This window comes from Astyanax mexicanus, chromosome 7, assembly GCF_023375975.1.
Source record: "Astyanax mexicanus isolate ESR-SI-001 chromosome 7, AstMex3_surface, whole genome shotgun sequence".
NCBI classification, from domain to species: domain Eukaryota; kingdom Metazoa; phylum Chordata; class Actinopteri; order Characiformes; family Acestrorhamphidae; genus Astyanax; species Astyanax mexicanus.
In genome coordinates, this window is record NC_064414.1 from 7,064,458 (window position 1) to 7,079,781 (window position 15,324).

General features: G+C 35.7%; 3 protein-coding genes across 3 annotated transcripts in view; 1 reads left to right on the forward strand and 2 right to left on the reverse strand.

Annotated features, from left to right (window-relative positions):
* Positions 1-15,324, reverse strand: part of esr2b (estrogen receptor 2b) — a 443,098-nt gene that overhangs the window by 133,170 nt on the left and 294,604 nt on the right. The window lies entirely within an intron of this gene.
* Positions 1-15,324, reverse strand: part of gphb5 (glycoprotein hormone subunit beta 5) — a 141,773-nt gene that overhangs the window by 73,031 nt on the left and 53,418 nt on the right. The gene's annotated exons all lie outside the window — the stretch shown is intronic.
* The window catches only part of kcnh5b (potassium voltage-gated channel, subfamily H (eag-related), member 5b), a 65,869-nt gene that overhangs the window by 16,967 nt on the left and 33,578 nt on the right, over positions 1-15,324 (forward strand). Inside the window, exons 5-6 of the mRNA XM_007228984.3 lie at positions 4,965-5,086; positions 8,167-8,559. Of these exons, the coding sequence (XP_007229046.3) occupies positions 4,965-5,086; positions 8,167-8,559 (515 nt within the window). The remainder of the gene's footprint in view (positions 1-4,964; positions 5,087-8,166; positions 8,560-15,324) is intronic.

Sequence of the window (15,324 nt, forward strand, 5' to 3'; positions counted from 1 at the left end):
GCATACATTTGGGAACCCTTGTCGTTTTATTGATTTGAAAATCTTTAGCACTAATTATTGGAACACAAAATGTGTTTGGTAAGCTCATTGACCCTTGACCTACATACACAGGTGAATCCAATTATGGGAAAGGGTTAAGGAGCCAAAAGGTAAATTTGTTTCCTCTCCTCTCAAATTTACATTCCAATTCCAATACTGTATTTTAAAAAAGAGTTTTACTTGGAGTAGTCTGCATCATACAGCTCTGTATAACATCAAGTTTTGCTAAGAAGAGCGTCCCTTGTTGTGATAAATGAGGAAAAACTGCTCAAATATGTTTTTTTACATATTTTTTCTTTTTTTACATAATGAATAATCTAGATTGACTTTCTTTATTCTCTTTAGTATATAAAAATTGTTCGTTATGACGCTTTCACTGCAAAACCTGCTAACAATTTTGTTAAATTGAACATTTTTAAACCTTTCAATTAACATTCTTAGAATGTTTAATCTAGCAAATTTCTGGATTTTCTTAGAACGCAGTTAGTTGTGTGAATGTAACTTTTAAGGTTTTGATAATGTTAGTATTCATAATGTGATAAACATTCTAATGATGTTGTGATGCAAACCATTATTTTTTCATGTTTTCAGAACGTTCCTGGAACATTTATTCTGTAATTTTACAGGCTAATATTTCTGGAACCTTTTTTTAGAATGTCGCCAAACATTTTTATAATGTTCTCTGTTAGCTGGGATGCTTTATTGCACAGTTTAGTGTGTCCGGTGTCATGGGATGGCAGCATATTAATTAACCATAAAGTGTTTACCTCAGGGGATGGCTTGGGAAAAGTTTGAGTTGTTTGAGTTGTGAGGTGTTATCTTGTGAGTGAGGTTAGACACTAGCCAGTGAAGCTGTTTTACCTTTCATTGCTTAATCCACACAAGCGCCTGATGTGCTGATGACCTGGCCTAGTGGATTAAAGTTGTTTTAGTCTCTTTCTCTCTCTCTGTCTCTCTCTCTCTCGTTCTTTCGCTCTGTCTTGCCCTCGGCCGGTGATGGGTCAAATGGTTGTTGCTGTGCTTTGGAGTGAAGTACAATACTCTTTTTGCTGTCCGTCTTTGGCTGAGAGCAGATTTACTGTGTCCTTCACAGCTCTAAATAGATAAACCTTTGTTTCTCAGCTGATATATTCAAAATATTAAGTATTTAATAAATATTATATTTAAAATATTATTTTAATTGCAATTAAGTTGGCTTGGAAAAGCCAAGGTACTGTTCTTCATACTCTTTTTTTTTCTTCCTTATTCTATTCGCAAGATTTAATCAATATCTCCTCCCACAAACCCAGAAACACAGAATTTTGCAGTATTGTTTTTTAGGCTTGGACATTTCCCCATAGAATCCATTTAAAAGTGTCTGCAAACATTTGTCCGAATTTCAAATGGGTCTACAGATCACGATTTTTTAGCTAGAACCACAAAATTTGGTGTACTGATAGAACTCACATGTTTTTCGTAAAACACGTACAATTTCTCTACAAAGAAATAAATGGGGGGTCCAACATTCTATCCCATACACCAGCTCAGTCTGTACATGGAATGCCTTCACTCTATAATGCTCCTCAGTACTGTGTGTTTATGGAGAAGCTGCTGGATAAACCAGCTATTGAGTAATGGCCTTCTCACCCATATTTAACCAAAAGTTATAACACTTCTAATTCAGACAAAAGTATTAGCATTTTACCATATTAGCCAAAGGTTTTTGACATTGCTCTATCAGCCAAAGTGTAGCTAAATGTTTTTAGACTTTAGCATTTAACCAAAAGTTAACAGCATAGAAACCACTCTTCATAGTTTTCAGACAGAAACAATTTAGGAACCACTTTAATTTTCCAGTGTTACTAGTGTGCTTTTCCAATCCATTTTTTTTAATCTGAGCAAAAAGCCTTTCTTTGTATTTCCTGTCAAATGTTCTTTTATAGTCTGCCTGATTCCTGACTTTGTGCCCAGTAAGTGAGATTGTGTAGCTGTCCTGTGATTGGACAGCGTGAGTGTGTATGAAGGCTTTCACACACTCAGCAGAAATGCTTTGGAGTGAGGAACATTGGGAGACTAACTCTGAAGGGAAGGTCAGGCTCAGTGTTGTTTTATGAGAGCTTTTTATAAGTACGTTTCTGTGCCATGTAGAAAATCAATGTAATGTAATACCCTTCCACCTGCAGGAGCGGCCTGTACGTCAAGTAATAATGGAACACAATGCTGAGTAAACACAGCTTTAAACATCCTGTAGACCAGATCCAAACGGATCCACACTGTGTGTGGACAACACAAATAAATAGTGATCTGGAGAAGTAGCTTTTCCCTTAATCCTTAGAAAGGCCAACGTTTTCCAATTTCCAGTTAAAATCTCTGTATAACAAATTGTAATAAAATTGTAATAACTTTCAAATTGTAAAAATAGTATGAAAAAACTTTATTTCCAAAAATACCTTGCTTTAACCAAGTGTTCAAAATGGTTGTCCAAATATTTAGGCTATATTTAGAGTTGCAGGCAAGATATTCAGAACATAACAAAACCAAAACAAAACCTTGAAGACAAATCGTTTGAGGGACTGTTGACCACTGAAGGCAGTAATGTTACCCAGTAGTGTAAAGTGCTTTAATAATTAATAATTGCATTTACAAAACATTGTTTTATTTCTGTTTTGATTACTTTGAAATGGCTAATTATTGCTAATTATTCAACATTAATGTAACGCCAGACAGAGTGGAGCGAGGCTTGCCGAGTAAAATGAACAAACAGGTTTATTTACAGGCTGATAACCAGATAGTACAGATGTTAGAGCCAAACAAACAATAATCTCACCAGAAACCAAAGCCGTAGTAGTATAAACAGTCCGTGTTCGTAACCAAAAGACAGTCCAACCAAGCATTAAATCCAAAAGGGGCAAAACAAGAGACACAAACCGATAAACCAGAAAAGAGGGTCGTAACGAGAAGGCAATAGAAGAACACATGAGAAACGCTTAGTATGCAACCAAGGTCGACAATACCTCGCGAAGATACAATACATAATGCAGCCTTAAATACAAAATACATGATGAGCTTAACCCAGAACTTCCTCAGAACACAGGTGAATCTGAGCTTCGGAGCGTAACGTGATTGGGCGAAGGGGAGTGACTGACGGTGACGTCATAAATCATAGGATTCTGAAATGGTTAATGTTAGTGTCTTTACTTCCATTTGGAAGAAATATGTATGTTAAATTAATCACATTTTATTTTTAGATGTGATAAGTATGACGTTCTCTGTTAATTCCACTTCCTGTATTTCCAATTCAAATTTAATTCAACATCCTGTAGGATCCTGTAGGGTCATTCAATGAATTGAATTAAATTCTGAAATCTTGAATTGTGCACAGCCCTGGTAGTTACTTTAAACTAACCTAGCTAAAGCTAAAGCTAAATGAATAATCTTTTGAGTACCTTTGAAGACCCTTTTCTCTTTTTGTGATGAGTTACACACTAGCTCTCAGCAAATTGTACAAACTCCAGTACCGAAATAAGAAACGATTGAAATAATGAGAAAATAATGGCATTTCTCAGGGTGACATTTCTGCACTGAGGTCCAGTTTTACAGTTCTCAGAAACCTGCGTTCCAGTTGCCATGGTGCTCTGCAAACCTTCCACTGCCTAAGTAACATTTACTTTTCTTCAAGCTTCAAAGAGATGCTTTAAATAAACCCACTGTAAAAATACTGCTTATTTGATATGTGTCCAGGCGGTATTGCTTATCGCACCTGTAGGTCCAACTAATGGCTTCAGGGAACAGAGTTTCTGTGAAATATTCAATGTACCTCTGCTTACTGCGGACATCTTCATCCGTGCCTGCCCAAAAATTCTCAGAGCCTTCTTCTCTCCTAAATTATTGATAAGGTGAGGGTGGTCTGCATCAAAGACTGCGTGATTGAGCCTCTGTGAAGGTTCAGAGCATTGTTATTTATCTTTAAGTCATTAATAATATTAGTGTTTTATTAAATATTTTATAACAGTTTTATATCCCAGTCAAAATTTAATAGTAACATAATTAGCAAAGAAAAAAAAAAGACTTTTACTTAATCTTTTCTGTTTCTGCCCCTCCTGAACTCTTTTCTCTCCTCTTTAATTTTTTTTTGCAATTTCATTTTCATTACCTTACATGTATTTCGCAATTAAATCTAAAATGTAAAAGCTATTTGTTAAAAAAAAAAAAAATAATACAATCAAAGGCAACTCCCAGTTTTTTTGTTTTTTTTTTTGCGGCCGCATAGCCCAAAAACGCACCCCACCACCCCTGAATTTTTACCTGTGAAAGCCTAATTTTTTAAGCCTAATTTGACGGGAGAACTTTGAACCTGGCAGCTCTGCCCAGATGTGATAAAGAGGGGTGGGTGATATAGCACAATATTTCAGGGTATAATATCGTATCATTAACAATATTTAAAAATGTTGGCGATATTATTGCATATGATACTATATGGCACACCCACCTCTATTAGCACCCATCATGGACAGCACAGTTTGTGGTAATGATCGTGATCGTCAGCGTCTGTCTTGAACTGTCCATGCAAACAGACAAGCAACTCACAAGCAGAAATCACATCCACATTCAATGCAGGATACACCACACACACACACATTTCTCGCAGGTTAATTCCGCATTCTTTAGCTTCTATGAAATATGGCAAAAGTCACGGGACACGTGGCATGTCAGTGTAATGTTCCTCAGAACTGGACTGGGGATTACTATGGAAAAATGTTCTTTGAAGTCGGATCCAGAACTAAGCATTCAACATCTGTACCAGTGCATGTTCCACATAAAATGTTATAAACTGGAGTATGCAAGCTTTATAACGCAGATGTCCATCACCACATACTATACATTGAATTACTTTTGATTTTCAATGTATTTACAGTAGTAGTAACATGTACTGTTTTTTTATTCAGTTGGTTGGACTAAGTTTGCGAGGCTGACCCGTGCTCTGACCACCAGCAAGAGTACCATCCAGCAGCTGACTCCTATGAACAAGACGGACGTCACCTCACACAAACACTCCAGACTTGCAGAGGTGAGTGGGCGCACACATTTACACACATGTACTGCTAACATGTTTTCATGCTTGTTATGAAGGTAAGGGTATGGATGGATGCTGGTATGGGTGGGAGTCAGTATAGAGCATAAGGCTGCAGCAATCGATTATTTTAGTAATCGAGTACTCTATTGAAAAATTTATTTGATTAATCGAGTAATTGGATAAAACAATTTTGCTTGCTTAAAGAGCAAAAAATACAATTAAAAATACATAAGTGAAAACAAGACATTTCACTTAATAATGAATGACCAATTGGTTTTATTTTTAAATTCACAACATGCATTTCCAAATTGCAAACACAAATAGAAAGAAATAAAACACAAAATAGACATACTTACCACAAACACTAATTAATAATTTAATAAATTAGGTTAAATTATTTCAACTCAGGAAATCATTGGCTTTATGTTGCCAGTTCTGCCAATGTTGGATAAATGTGCTGCATTTTTTTTACCACCAAGTCAGTGCATTCTCGTTCTTGAGCAAGGGATATTTCCCAAAATACATCAAGACCTGTGGAATAATTGTGTCAGTATGAGTTAATGCTAATACTGTCCAGGGAAATTGCTTATGCTAGTTTCTGCATAAACATAGGTTTTGCTTTGAGTATTTGATTGCATTCAGTCTTAAGAATTTGTGAGGTCAGGATGTTTGTTCACTACCTCATCCTCAAGTCATCCTAAAGGGTTTGGATGGACCCATTATTCTACTTCCCCTCTAACCTATGCTTGCCAATAGGTTCATGTTCATCTCTTTGCCAAGCTATTCTATTAAAAGCAGAGGTGGAAAGTAATGAATTACATTTACTCAAGTTACTGTAATTGAGTAGATTTTATGAGTAATTTGTAAATTTTAAAGTAGTTTTAAAATAGGTAATTTTACTTTTACTCAAGTACATTTTGACACAAGTAATTTACTTCGCTACATTGGAAAACTCCCCATTACTGAGTAAAAAATACGATGCTTGGACAAACACAATTGTCTGAATAAAAAAAAAACAAAATGCGCCCTGCCGGACAGAGCTGTCAGCTTTCAAAACTTCCACATCAAACCTGAGAAAGCATGTGGTGGTAAGTATTTTTAACATAATCTGCTTGAATGTTACATTTTTGCTTGAATTTTAGCAAAGTAAAGGTACTTTTACTTAATTACAGGTTTTCAGTACTTTTTTCACCTCTGATTAAAAGCACTTTTCAACTTGGACTTGTGCATTTACACTTCTGTGTCAGCAATGTGTGGAACCTAAAGTAGAGTAGTGAAGTAGTGAATGCATTTATTAGAAGGTGTGCCATGTTTTAGAAGCGTAAGTGCTGCCTGTGCTCTCACACACACACGCCATATTGTCTTTCACCCTTCGACACACAGAAAGTTACACCGTCTGTTACAAGGACAAACTTGTAACAGAACCACAGGTGCACACACACACAAACACACACACACTGTATGGAATTGCAGAAGGGCATTACTGCAACTGAATCACACACTCTCCCCAGACGAGTGTGTGTGTGTACAGTGTGCAGCTCCTGTAGCTGTACAGCTAGAATTTTACATTAATTATTCACTCTCTCTCTCATGCTCTCTTATTCTTATCCTTTATTCTTATTCTGTCCCTCTTTTTCTCACTGAGGGAGGAGTAGATTGGCTGTTTGTAACTACAGATTCTGTCAGAAGGGTTTATATTCTCTAAGCAATAGTTTGCAAAGCAATAGTTTGTTCATTTTTTATTTTATTCCTTTTTTTGATTAGTCTCATAATTAAATAAAATAATTATTACTACTGTTGAAGAGTCCTCGAGTACTGTTGAGAGTTTGGACCTACCTCTGACAGAATAAATGAGGCGGTGATTAGGTCTGCTCCCACTCAGTTCAGGCAGTTCAGGCAGGCGGTCATAGTAAAAGCAAATTGATGATTAGGTCTAACAACACAAGTTGAGAGGGAGGCTTTGTAATCAATAAGGTGGTGATCAGGAAAATCACAGTTAGGACATTAAGACTAGTCTCTGAATAAACAAGGCACTTGTTTTATAAATGAGCTGGTGATTAGGACCAGTCACAGTCATGGCAGGGTCTCAAAATAAATGAGGCTGTGATTAGATTACCAATTAAAGACACTGGGAGGTCTTGGAACAAGTAAGAAAGAAGATTATGATCCGAAGGTTGCTAGTTTGAATCCCGGTCATGCAGCTTGCCATCAGTTGCTGGAGCCCCAATAGTGCACAATTGGCCTTGCTCTCTCGGAGTGAGTAGATGGCACTCTTTCCCCTCATCACTCCTAGGATGATGTGGATCAGCACAAGGCGTCTGTGAGCTGATATATCGGAACCGAGTCGCTGCGCTTTCCTCCGAGCACGCTGTGATGCTACTTGGCAATGCGAAATCATCAGCAGCAGTTCTAAAAGAGGTGGTGGCTGACTTCACATGTGTCGGAGGAGGTGTGTGCTAGTACTCACCCTCCTGGTGTTGTGGCATCACTAGTGATGGGGGATATACAGCTGACTAGCAGCTGAACGGGTGGGACAATTGGACTAGAAATACTGCAACTAAAACCAATCTCACTATGGGGAAGAAACTAAATATATAAACGAGTTGGTAAATAGGAACAATTGTCGAGAGAAAGAGGTATTGGAATAAACTAGATAGTGATTTGGACCAATTCCAGTCAGGGAAGTAAAACATTTACAATTAAATTCCAACCTACTTTTGCGGGTTGTCTCACTGTAAATGAGTTAAGGATTAGGACCAATTACAGTGATGAGGAGGATTTGGAATAGAGGACTAGGTGATCTGTATCAATGCTGATCAGGGGTACAGTTTTGTGATAAATAATGTGGGTTTTAGCATCCATCACAGTCAGGGGGAGGTCTTAGAATAAACACGGCAGTAATTATAACTAGTCAGGGAGAGGTCTCAGAAAAGAATAGGCCAAAATTGATGAGCTGTGATTAGGAACAATCCCAGAAAACACCTGTATAAAACGCTGTATATATATATTTTTTTATGATTTGTAATGTTGGTTTAGAGGTTAATCAATGAATTAAGTTTTCTGTGTTCTCTCAGGTGTTTCAGCTGGGCTCAGACATCCTACCCCAGTACAAGCAAGAGGCTCCCAAAACCCCCCCTCACATCATCCTGCACTACTGCACCTTCAAGACTACCTGGGACTGGGTCATCCTCATCCTCACCTTCTACACAGCCATCATGGTTCCCTACAACGTCTCCTTCAAGACCAAGCAGAACAACGTCACCTGGCTGGTGCTGGACAGCGTGGTGGACGTCATCTTTCTGGTGGACATTGTTTTAAACTTCCACACCACATTCGTGGGGCCCGGAGGCGAGGTGATCTCCGACCCCAAGCTGATTCGGATGAACTATCTGAAGACCTGGTTCGTCATTGACCTGCTCTCCTGTTTGCCCTATGACATCATCAACGCTTTTGAGAACGTGGATGAGGTAAACAGAGCAACTTGATCATACAAGTTTGTGTGTGTGTGTGTGTGTATTACATATTACTTAAGCTTAACATACTTAAGCTAAAATGTTAGGCTGAACCCAAACTAAACTCAAAACTTAAACCAACATTTTATCCTTAGTCCAAATTGAATCTAACCATAATATTAACTGCAAGCCAGAACTTAAACCTAACTGAACTCTAACCTCAATGTACGCCTTGAGAGTATAAAACTTAATTTGAACCCAAAACTTAAACCTGAACCTAACCTTAACTTTAAAGTCAATCCACAATGTAAATCTGAATCTAACCTTAACCTTAACTTCAACCCAAAACCTAAATCTAAACCTAACACTAACCTGAAATTCAACTCAAAACTTAAATCTGAATATAACCTTGACTTTAACCCTAATTTTAAACAAGAACCTAATCTTAACTTTAACCATTAATTTAAACATGAACCTAACCTTAACCTTAAATTCAATCTAAAATTTAAATCTGAACCTAAACTTATTCTTAAATTTAACCCAGAATGTAAATCTGAACCTAACACTATCCTGCAATTCAACCCAAAACTTAAACCTGAATATAACCTTAACGTTAATCCTAAATTTAAACATAAACCTAACATAAACTTTGACCTAAAACCTTGAATTTAACTCAGAATGTAAACCTAAACATGAATCTAACCTTTAACCCTTAAATTCAATCCACAATGTAAATCTGAACCTAACCTTAACTTAAACCCTTAAACCCTTAACTTAGCTTTGAAACCTAAAGCTAAATATAACCTCAACTTTAACCCTAAATTTAAATATAAACCTTAACTTAACTAAATTTTGTAAATTGTAAAATTGTAAAAATGTAAAGCTTAACCTAACCATAATCATGTTTTAACCAAAACAAAAACTTAAACCTAACCTTGATTTAAATCTTAATTTAACTTCATTGTAAAATTCAAATATTAACCAAGCTCTAATTTAAAGTAAGCCCAAACCTAAATCTGAGCCTAACCCTAAGCTTACATTTAACACAAAGCCTAACCCCAACTAAAAGCTAACCACAGATTCAGACTAAATCTAAACTTAACCTAGCTGTCCACCTTGACTTAATCTAAAACGTCACCTTAATCAAAATAGTAACCCTGAACTTAAACACGACAATAATCTTAGTTTCAACCCAAAACCCTTAAATCTGAACCTAACATTGACTTCAACTCAAAACCTAAAACTGAATTTAATCTTAACTTCATTTTAAAATCTAAATCTGAACCTATAACTTAATGCATGCAACTACTATCAGTCTTAACCCAAAACTTAAAACCCCAAAGCAAACTTAAACCTGATCTTAACTCGAACCTAAAACTTAAACCACTACTGAAAACTGTAGTCTTTATTTCAGCCTTAGCGTAATATAATCATTGTATTTATTCCAAAACTTAACTGAGTTGAACCCTAACCTTAGCTTCAACTCAAAACTTAAACCTGAACATAACCCTAAACCTAAATTCAACCCAGAACTAACAAAATACTCAGCTCTATCAGTCTATTAGTGTGAATCAGCTGGATAGAGTCAACATTTTTAGCTAAAACTGGGAGGAACTTCCCAAAAAAAATCCCTGTATGTAAAGCAGCATTTTAGTGCTAACTGCTCACCATTACTGGTGAATATCTTCACTCAGTCTGTTAACTTGCTGCATTTTGACATTAGGTGACTTTACTGCTTGTGAAATGATCTCAGTAAATCTGTGATAAAACGGCTCCCCTGCTGTGAGTCTGGTATTTCTCTCAGAACAGCTCAGGCTCTGCTCCCTCAAGCCTCTTCAAACAGACTAAAGCCTGAGGATTTGCACAGATTTAGAGAGATCAATACTTGTGGAGATTAATTGATCCTCCATGTGGAGAGAGAGAGAGAGAACCTGATAGAACGTAAAACAAAGCCGGGGTTGTGTTCAATAGAGAAGCATTGTGGAGACATGGCAGTAATGGAGAAGCTGAACGCAAGCCAAATCAGTCTGTCCTGCTAAATGAAGTTCAGTCTGAGTTTTGGCTAATTGACCATAAATCTCTGGCCCAAGTTTCACACCGCTTTCACAGTGGGCAGTAAAAAAAGCTTCTGTTGTTAAAGACTGGCACATTGAGAGCTCAGCACCTGGAATGGAACTGCGAAAAAGCTGGAACTGACTAACTTTTATGTTTGTTAAGTTGGAAAAGGTACAGGAGTTGAACTACCTGGCTGATTACCAAGCCGCTAGTTCACATTTGCCTTACCCCAGTTATAGTTGCAGTGGTTCCATAGCCCACTTTGATTTATTGGAAATACAAAGCAGAATTTCCCCCCAAGAGGGAACCAGATATAGGTGCTGTAGGGGTTGTTTAAAAGATGCCATAAAATATATATATATAGCAGTAATGGAAAGAGTGTTGTACTTTTGAGAGTGGTATCCAGTCAATATTCTGATACTTACTGTAATGGGATGAGTGATGTACTCTCAAGAGAAGTATTAAGTTAGAATTCTGATATTCACTGTAATGGGATGAGTAATGTACTCTTAAGAGGAGTATTAAGTTAATATGTTGATACTTACTGTACTGGGATAAGTGATGTACTCTCAAGAGGAGTATTAAGTTAGTATTCTGATACTTACTGTACTGGGATAAGTGATGTACTCTCAAGAGGAGTGTTAAGTTAGTATTCTGATACTTACTGTAATGGGATATGTAATGTGCTCTTAAGAGGAGTATTAAGTTACTATTCTGATACTTACTGTACTGGGATGAGTGATGTACTCTTGAGATGAGTATCCAATTAGTATTCTGATACTTACTGTAATGGAAAGAGGGATGTACTTTCGAGAGGGGATTCCAGTTAGTATTATGATACTTACTGTATTGGGATGAGTAATGTACTCTCGAGAGTAGAATTCATTTAGTATTTTGCTAATTTTTTTAAAAGAAAGCCAACAGTCCCAGCTTATGTTCTAGTTTATTAAATCAGACCCTCATTAAAGCAAATCAGATGAGCTGTTGTTTGATCTGAACAAATCCATACAGTGGTTGGAGGAGATCATTTCCCTTTTAATTGGCCTCTGCTCCAGAATAAAGACATGCAGTATAAATTTCTTTATAATTGGATGTTTTATGTTGTCTTTCAACCTGGGTTTATTTTTCTACTACTTTTCTATCTGAAGTTTTTTGAGTTGATCACACCTTTTTTTTCTTGAGCTAGGATTGCATCAGTTTTATTCAGCTCTTTGGCTCCATGTTCTTTAGCCCAGTTCCCAGCGGAAGTGAGTTTTTTTTGTGATCCCTCCATTCCTTTAACTAGCTCAGGCTCAATCAATCACGACCTTTCTGTAGCTGTAGGGGGTCACCCTCCTGCACAGCTTCTGCATCATTTGCACAGATCATGTTAGCGTTAGCATCACATCTGTTAAGGCCTTGCTCAAGGGTAAGTGTTGTGAAAGATGGTTTACTGCTACATGGGTTAAACAGTTTGGTAAAAGAGCATTAAAACTTGGGTTTCTTTCACTTATTCAATGTTTAATTCATTTTTTTTTCTGAATTTAAGACTATTAATAGGAAGTTTGTCTTGTTTGCTGCAGTAGCAGCCTTTACTATTCTGGGATTGTTTAAAATTTGATGTTGAAACATTGTGGTGAGGAGCATTTGATTAAATTCAGCTCAGGAAGTTGAGCATTATGTGTAAAATCTCTAGAGCATCCTGTTCTTGAGATCAGTGATTTGCTTTTTTTTTATAGAGATTATGCATGCAGTAGGTACATAACCATTAATGAAACAGATATGTCTCATTAGAAGGTGTATCTGGATAATATTGAAGAGGTGTTGTATATCTCACTATATGCAGTATGAGCCTAAACATTTTGGAGCTGCAAAGCAAATTAGCATTAGCATAAAACTAGGGCATATTAGTTAGGACAGCATTGCATCTTTAAGCCTCATTAGTTCCTCATTAAAAATACTGAGCATATATAAGAAATAACATAATCCAGCCATAAAACATATAGCACAACTTAATTTCAGTAATTCAGTTAAAAAGGTAAAATCCATATATTACACACATAGTGATCTATTTTTAGCATTTATTTCTTTTATTGTTTGTGATTATGGCTTACAGCCAATGAAGTCCAAAGAAAATACAAATATTATATAATAATTATTATTATTATTATTATTATTATTATTATTATTATTATTATTATTATTATTATTATTATTATTATTATATACTTTTGTCAGTGTGGGCAGTGTGCCAAGTCCTGCTGGAAAATGAAATCCACATCTCTATAAAAGTTGTCAGTAGCAGAGGGAAGCATGAAGTGCTGTAAGATTTTCTGGGTAAAAACTCTGCACTGACTTTAGACTTGATAATAAAACACAGTGGATCAACACCAGCAGATGACATGTCTCTCCAAACCATCACTGATCATCAGTAAATTTTACACTTCAAGGGAGCAGAGTCTGGAGGAAGAGTGGAGAGACACACAGTCCAAGCTGCTTGAGGTCTAGTGTGAAATTTCCACCAATCAGTGATGGTTTGGAGAGACATGTCATCTGCTGGTGTTGGTCCACTGTGTTTTATTAATATATGAGTTTCACATTTTGAACTGAATGACTGAATTAAAGTAACTTTTCATATAAATTGTAGCTTTTTTTTTTAAATACACTAGTAGATTATACCAAAAGTAGTAGCTTAGCAAACTAAAGAGAACAAATAAACAAAACAGTTACTCACACAAGAGAAGTTAAAACAAAGGGTAAGGTAGGAAAGGGGAGGAGCCTGACAGAGGGAGATGATTAGATGATAGAGAGGTAGTGATGGTTAAAAATCATGTGCAGGTAAAAGTGCCTCCTTAAAACCAAAGAGGGAAATCAGTGATGTCACTAGCAGTGTTTTTAGCCATACCTTGGTAAAAAAATAAACTTTTAAAAATTGTACTTAAAACATATTGAGAAATGTGTAAATATGCTACAAATATATTAACAGTTGTATGTATGTTTTTACAATAATATTATGCTTTCATAAAATGTTTAAAAGTAAACTTTGATGATACTTTTTTAAAAAGTACAATATAGTGTATTTAAAAAAGAGACTATTATAAAGTACACATTTAGTTGTACTTCATGTAATTTAATATACTTCTAAAATGCTTATTTCCAAATATACTTTTGTACATTTGAAGCAGAGTGTGTTAAAAACAGCTGTTAAAGTAGTTCACTTAAAGTGCAATGTATCATGTCACTTTTTAGTATTTGTAACACACTAAACATTTTAGTACAGTATATTAAAATATAATTTTATACCCAACGAAGTATACTAGAAATGTGCTATTAACAAAAGACAGGAACAAGAAGCATATTTATACTCTAATGTAAATATATCACATATATTTAACATATATTCTTAGTACATTACTATTATACCCTTTATTATGTTTTACGATATATTAAAAATATATAGCATATGTAAAATATATGGGTTTCATACATGAAGTAGTGTAAATGTTTAAATGTTACTTTGAACTATATTTAAAATAGTTCTATTTTAGTACAGTTAAGCACACTTAGCACAATTTAAGTAGGACTTTTGTACTATTTTTATACATTTAAACTATAATAAGAACAAAAAAGTGGTTCCATTTTAGCTACAAGTACACTTTAGTGCACAATAGCATAATAGTGCTTAGTATACTATAATCTACTTTTATTTCACTAGGCATTCTGCAACCCACAGCCCAGTGTGGTGGAATCTCTGCTCACACAGATGTGCAGTGTGAGCTATATAAGTGTATATAAATGCATTTATTGTGTAACTGTGTTTTCTTTCATCTTTCTTCCTGGTCATGTGGTTTAATCCCTCTGAACCTTTTGCCTGACGAGTGGCTCATTGAAAGTTGAGCAAATATATGTTCCTCTGGGAGGTCTGTAATGAGGTTGAGGCCTAAACAGCAGAATTCACACATGCACTAGGCTTTAACGCCTGGAGCCAAATCCTTTAATCTCACTTTACATCACGAACTAGCATTAATAGCCTAAATGTGCTTAGCTTCTTTTAGCAAGGTTTCCACTTAAGAAATGAAAGAGAATGTACACTTCTGAGGATTTTTTTAGGCCAACACGAACATCTTTATTCAGCTTATATAACCCTGTAGAGCTTTACCCATAGAAACATAGAAGCATGGGTACTAACTGGTAACAAACACGTGCTGCCTTAGATATACTGGGTTGTGTTAGCAGCACTGAAAAAAAGACATCACAAGCTGCAAAAACATTTAGAGATTGTAGGAAGATATCACCTAGCCACATAACACACCCCATTCGTGTGACCTCCACCACAACCAGATATTTATGTATTTATTCAGCAGCTTTGCCTCTGCTTAGTTAATTTGTTGTTGTCACTATAAAGACATTTACTTAATTTGCAGTTGTAAAGGAACACTATGAATATGCAGGAGAATGGAGAGGTCCTTCAGAGTCGGTTGGTTTGAATATTATAATAATAATAATAATAATAATAATAATATTTTTTTGTTTTATATATTTATATTTAATGAGTATTTTTTACTTCTTATTCTTGTTTACTATTTACTATTTCTATTGTTGCGTATTTTATTTTTCTGTTTTGTCCTATGATAATGTGTACGATGACCTTGAGTGCCAAGAAATTCGCCCTCAAATAAAATGTATTATTATATTAATAATAATACATTATATATACTTTATATCATATGTTTATAACAAGTATAC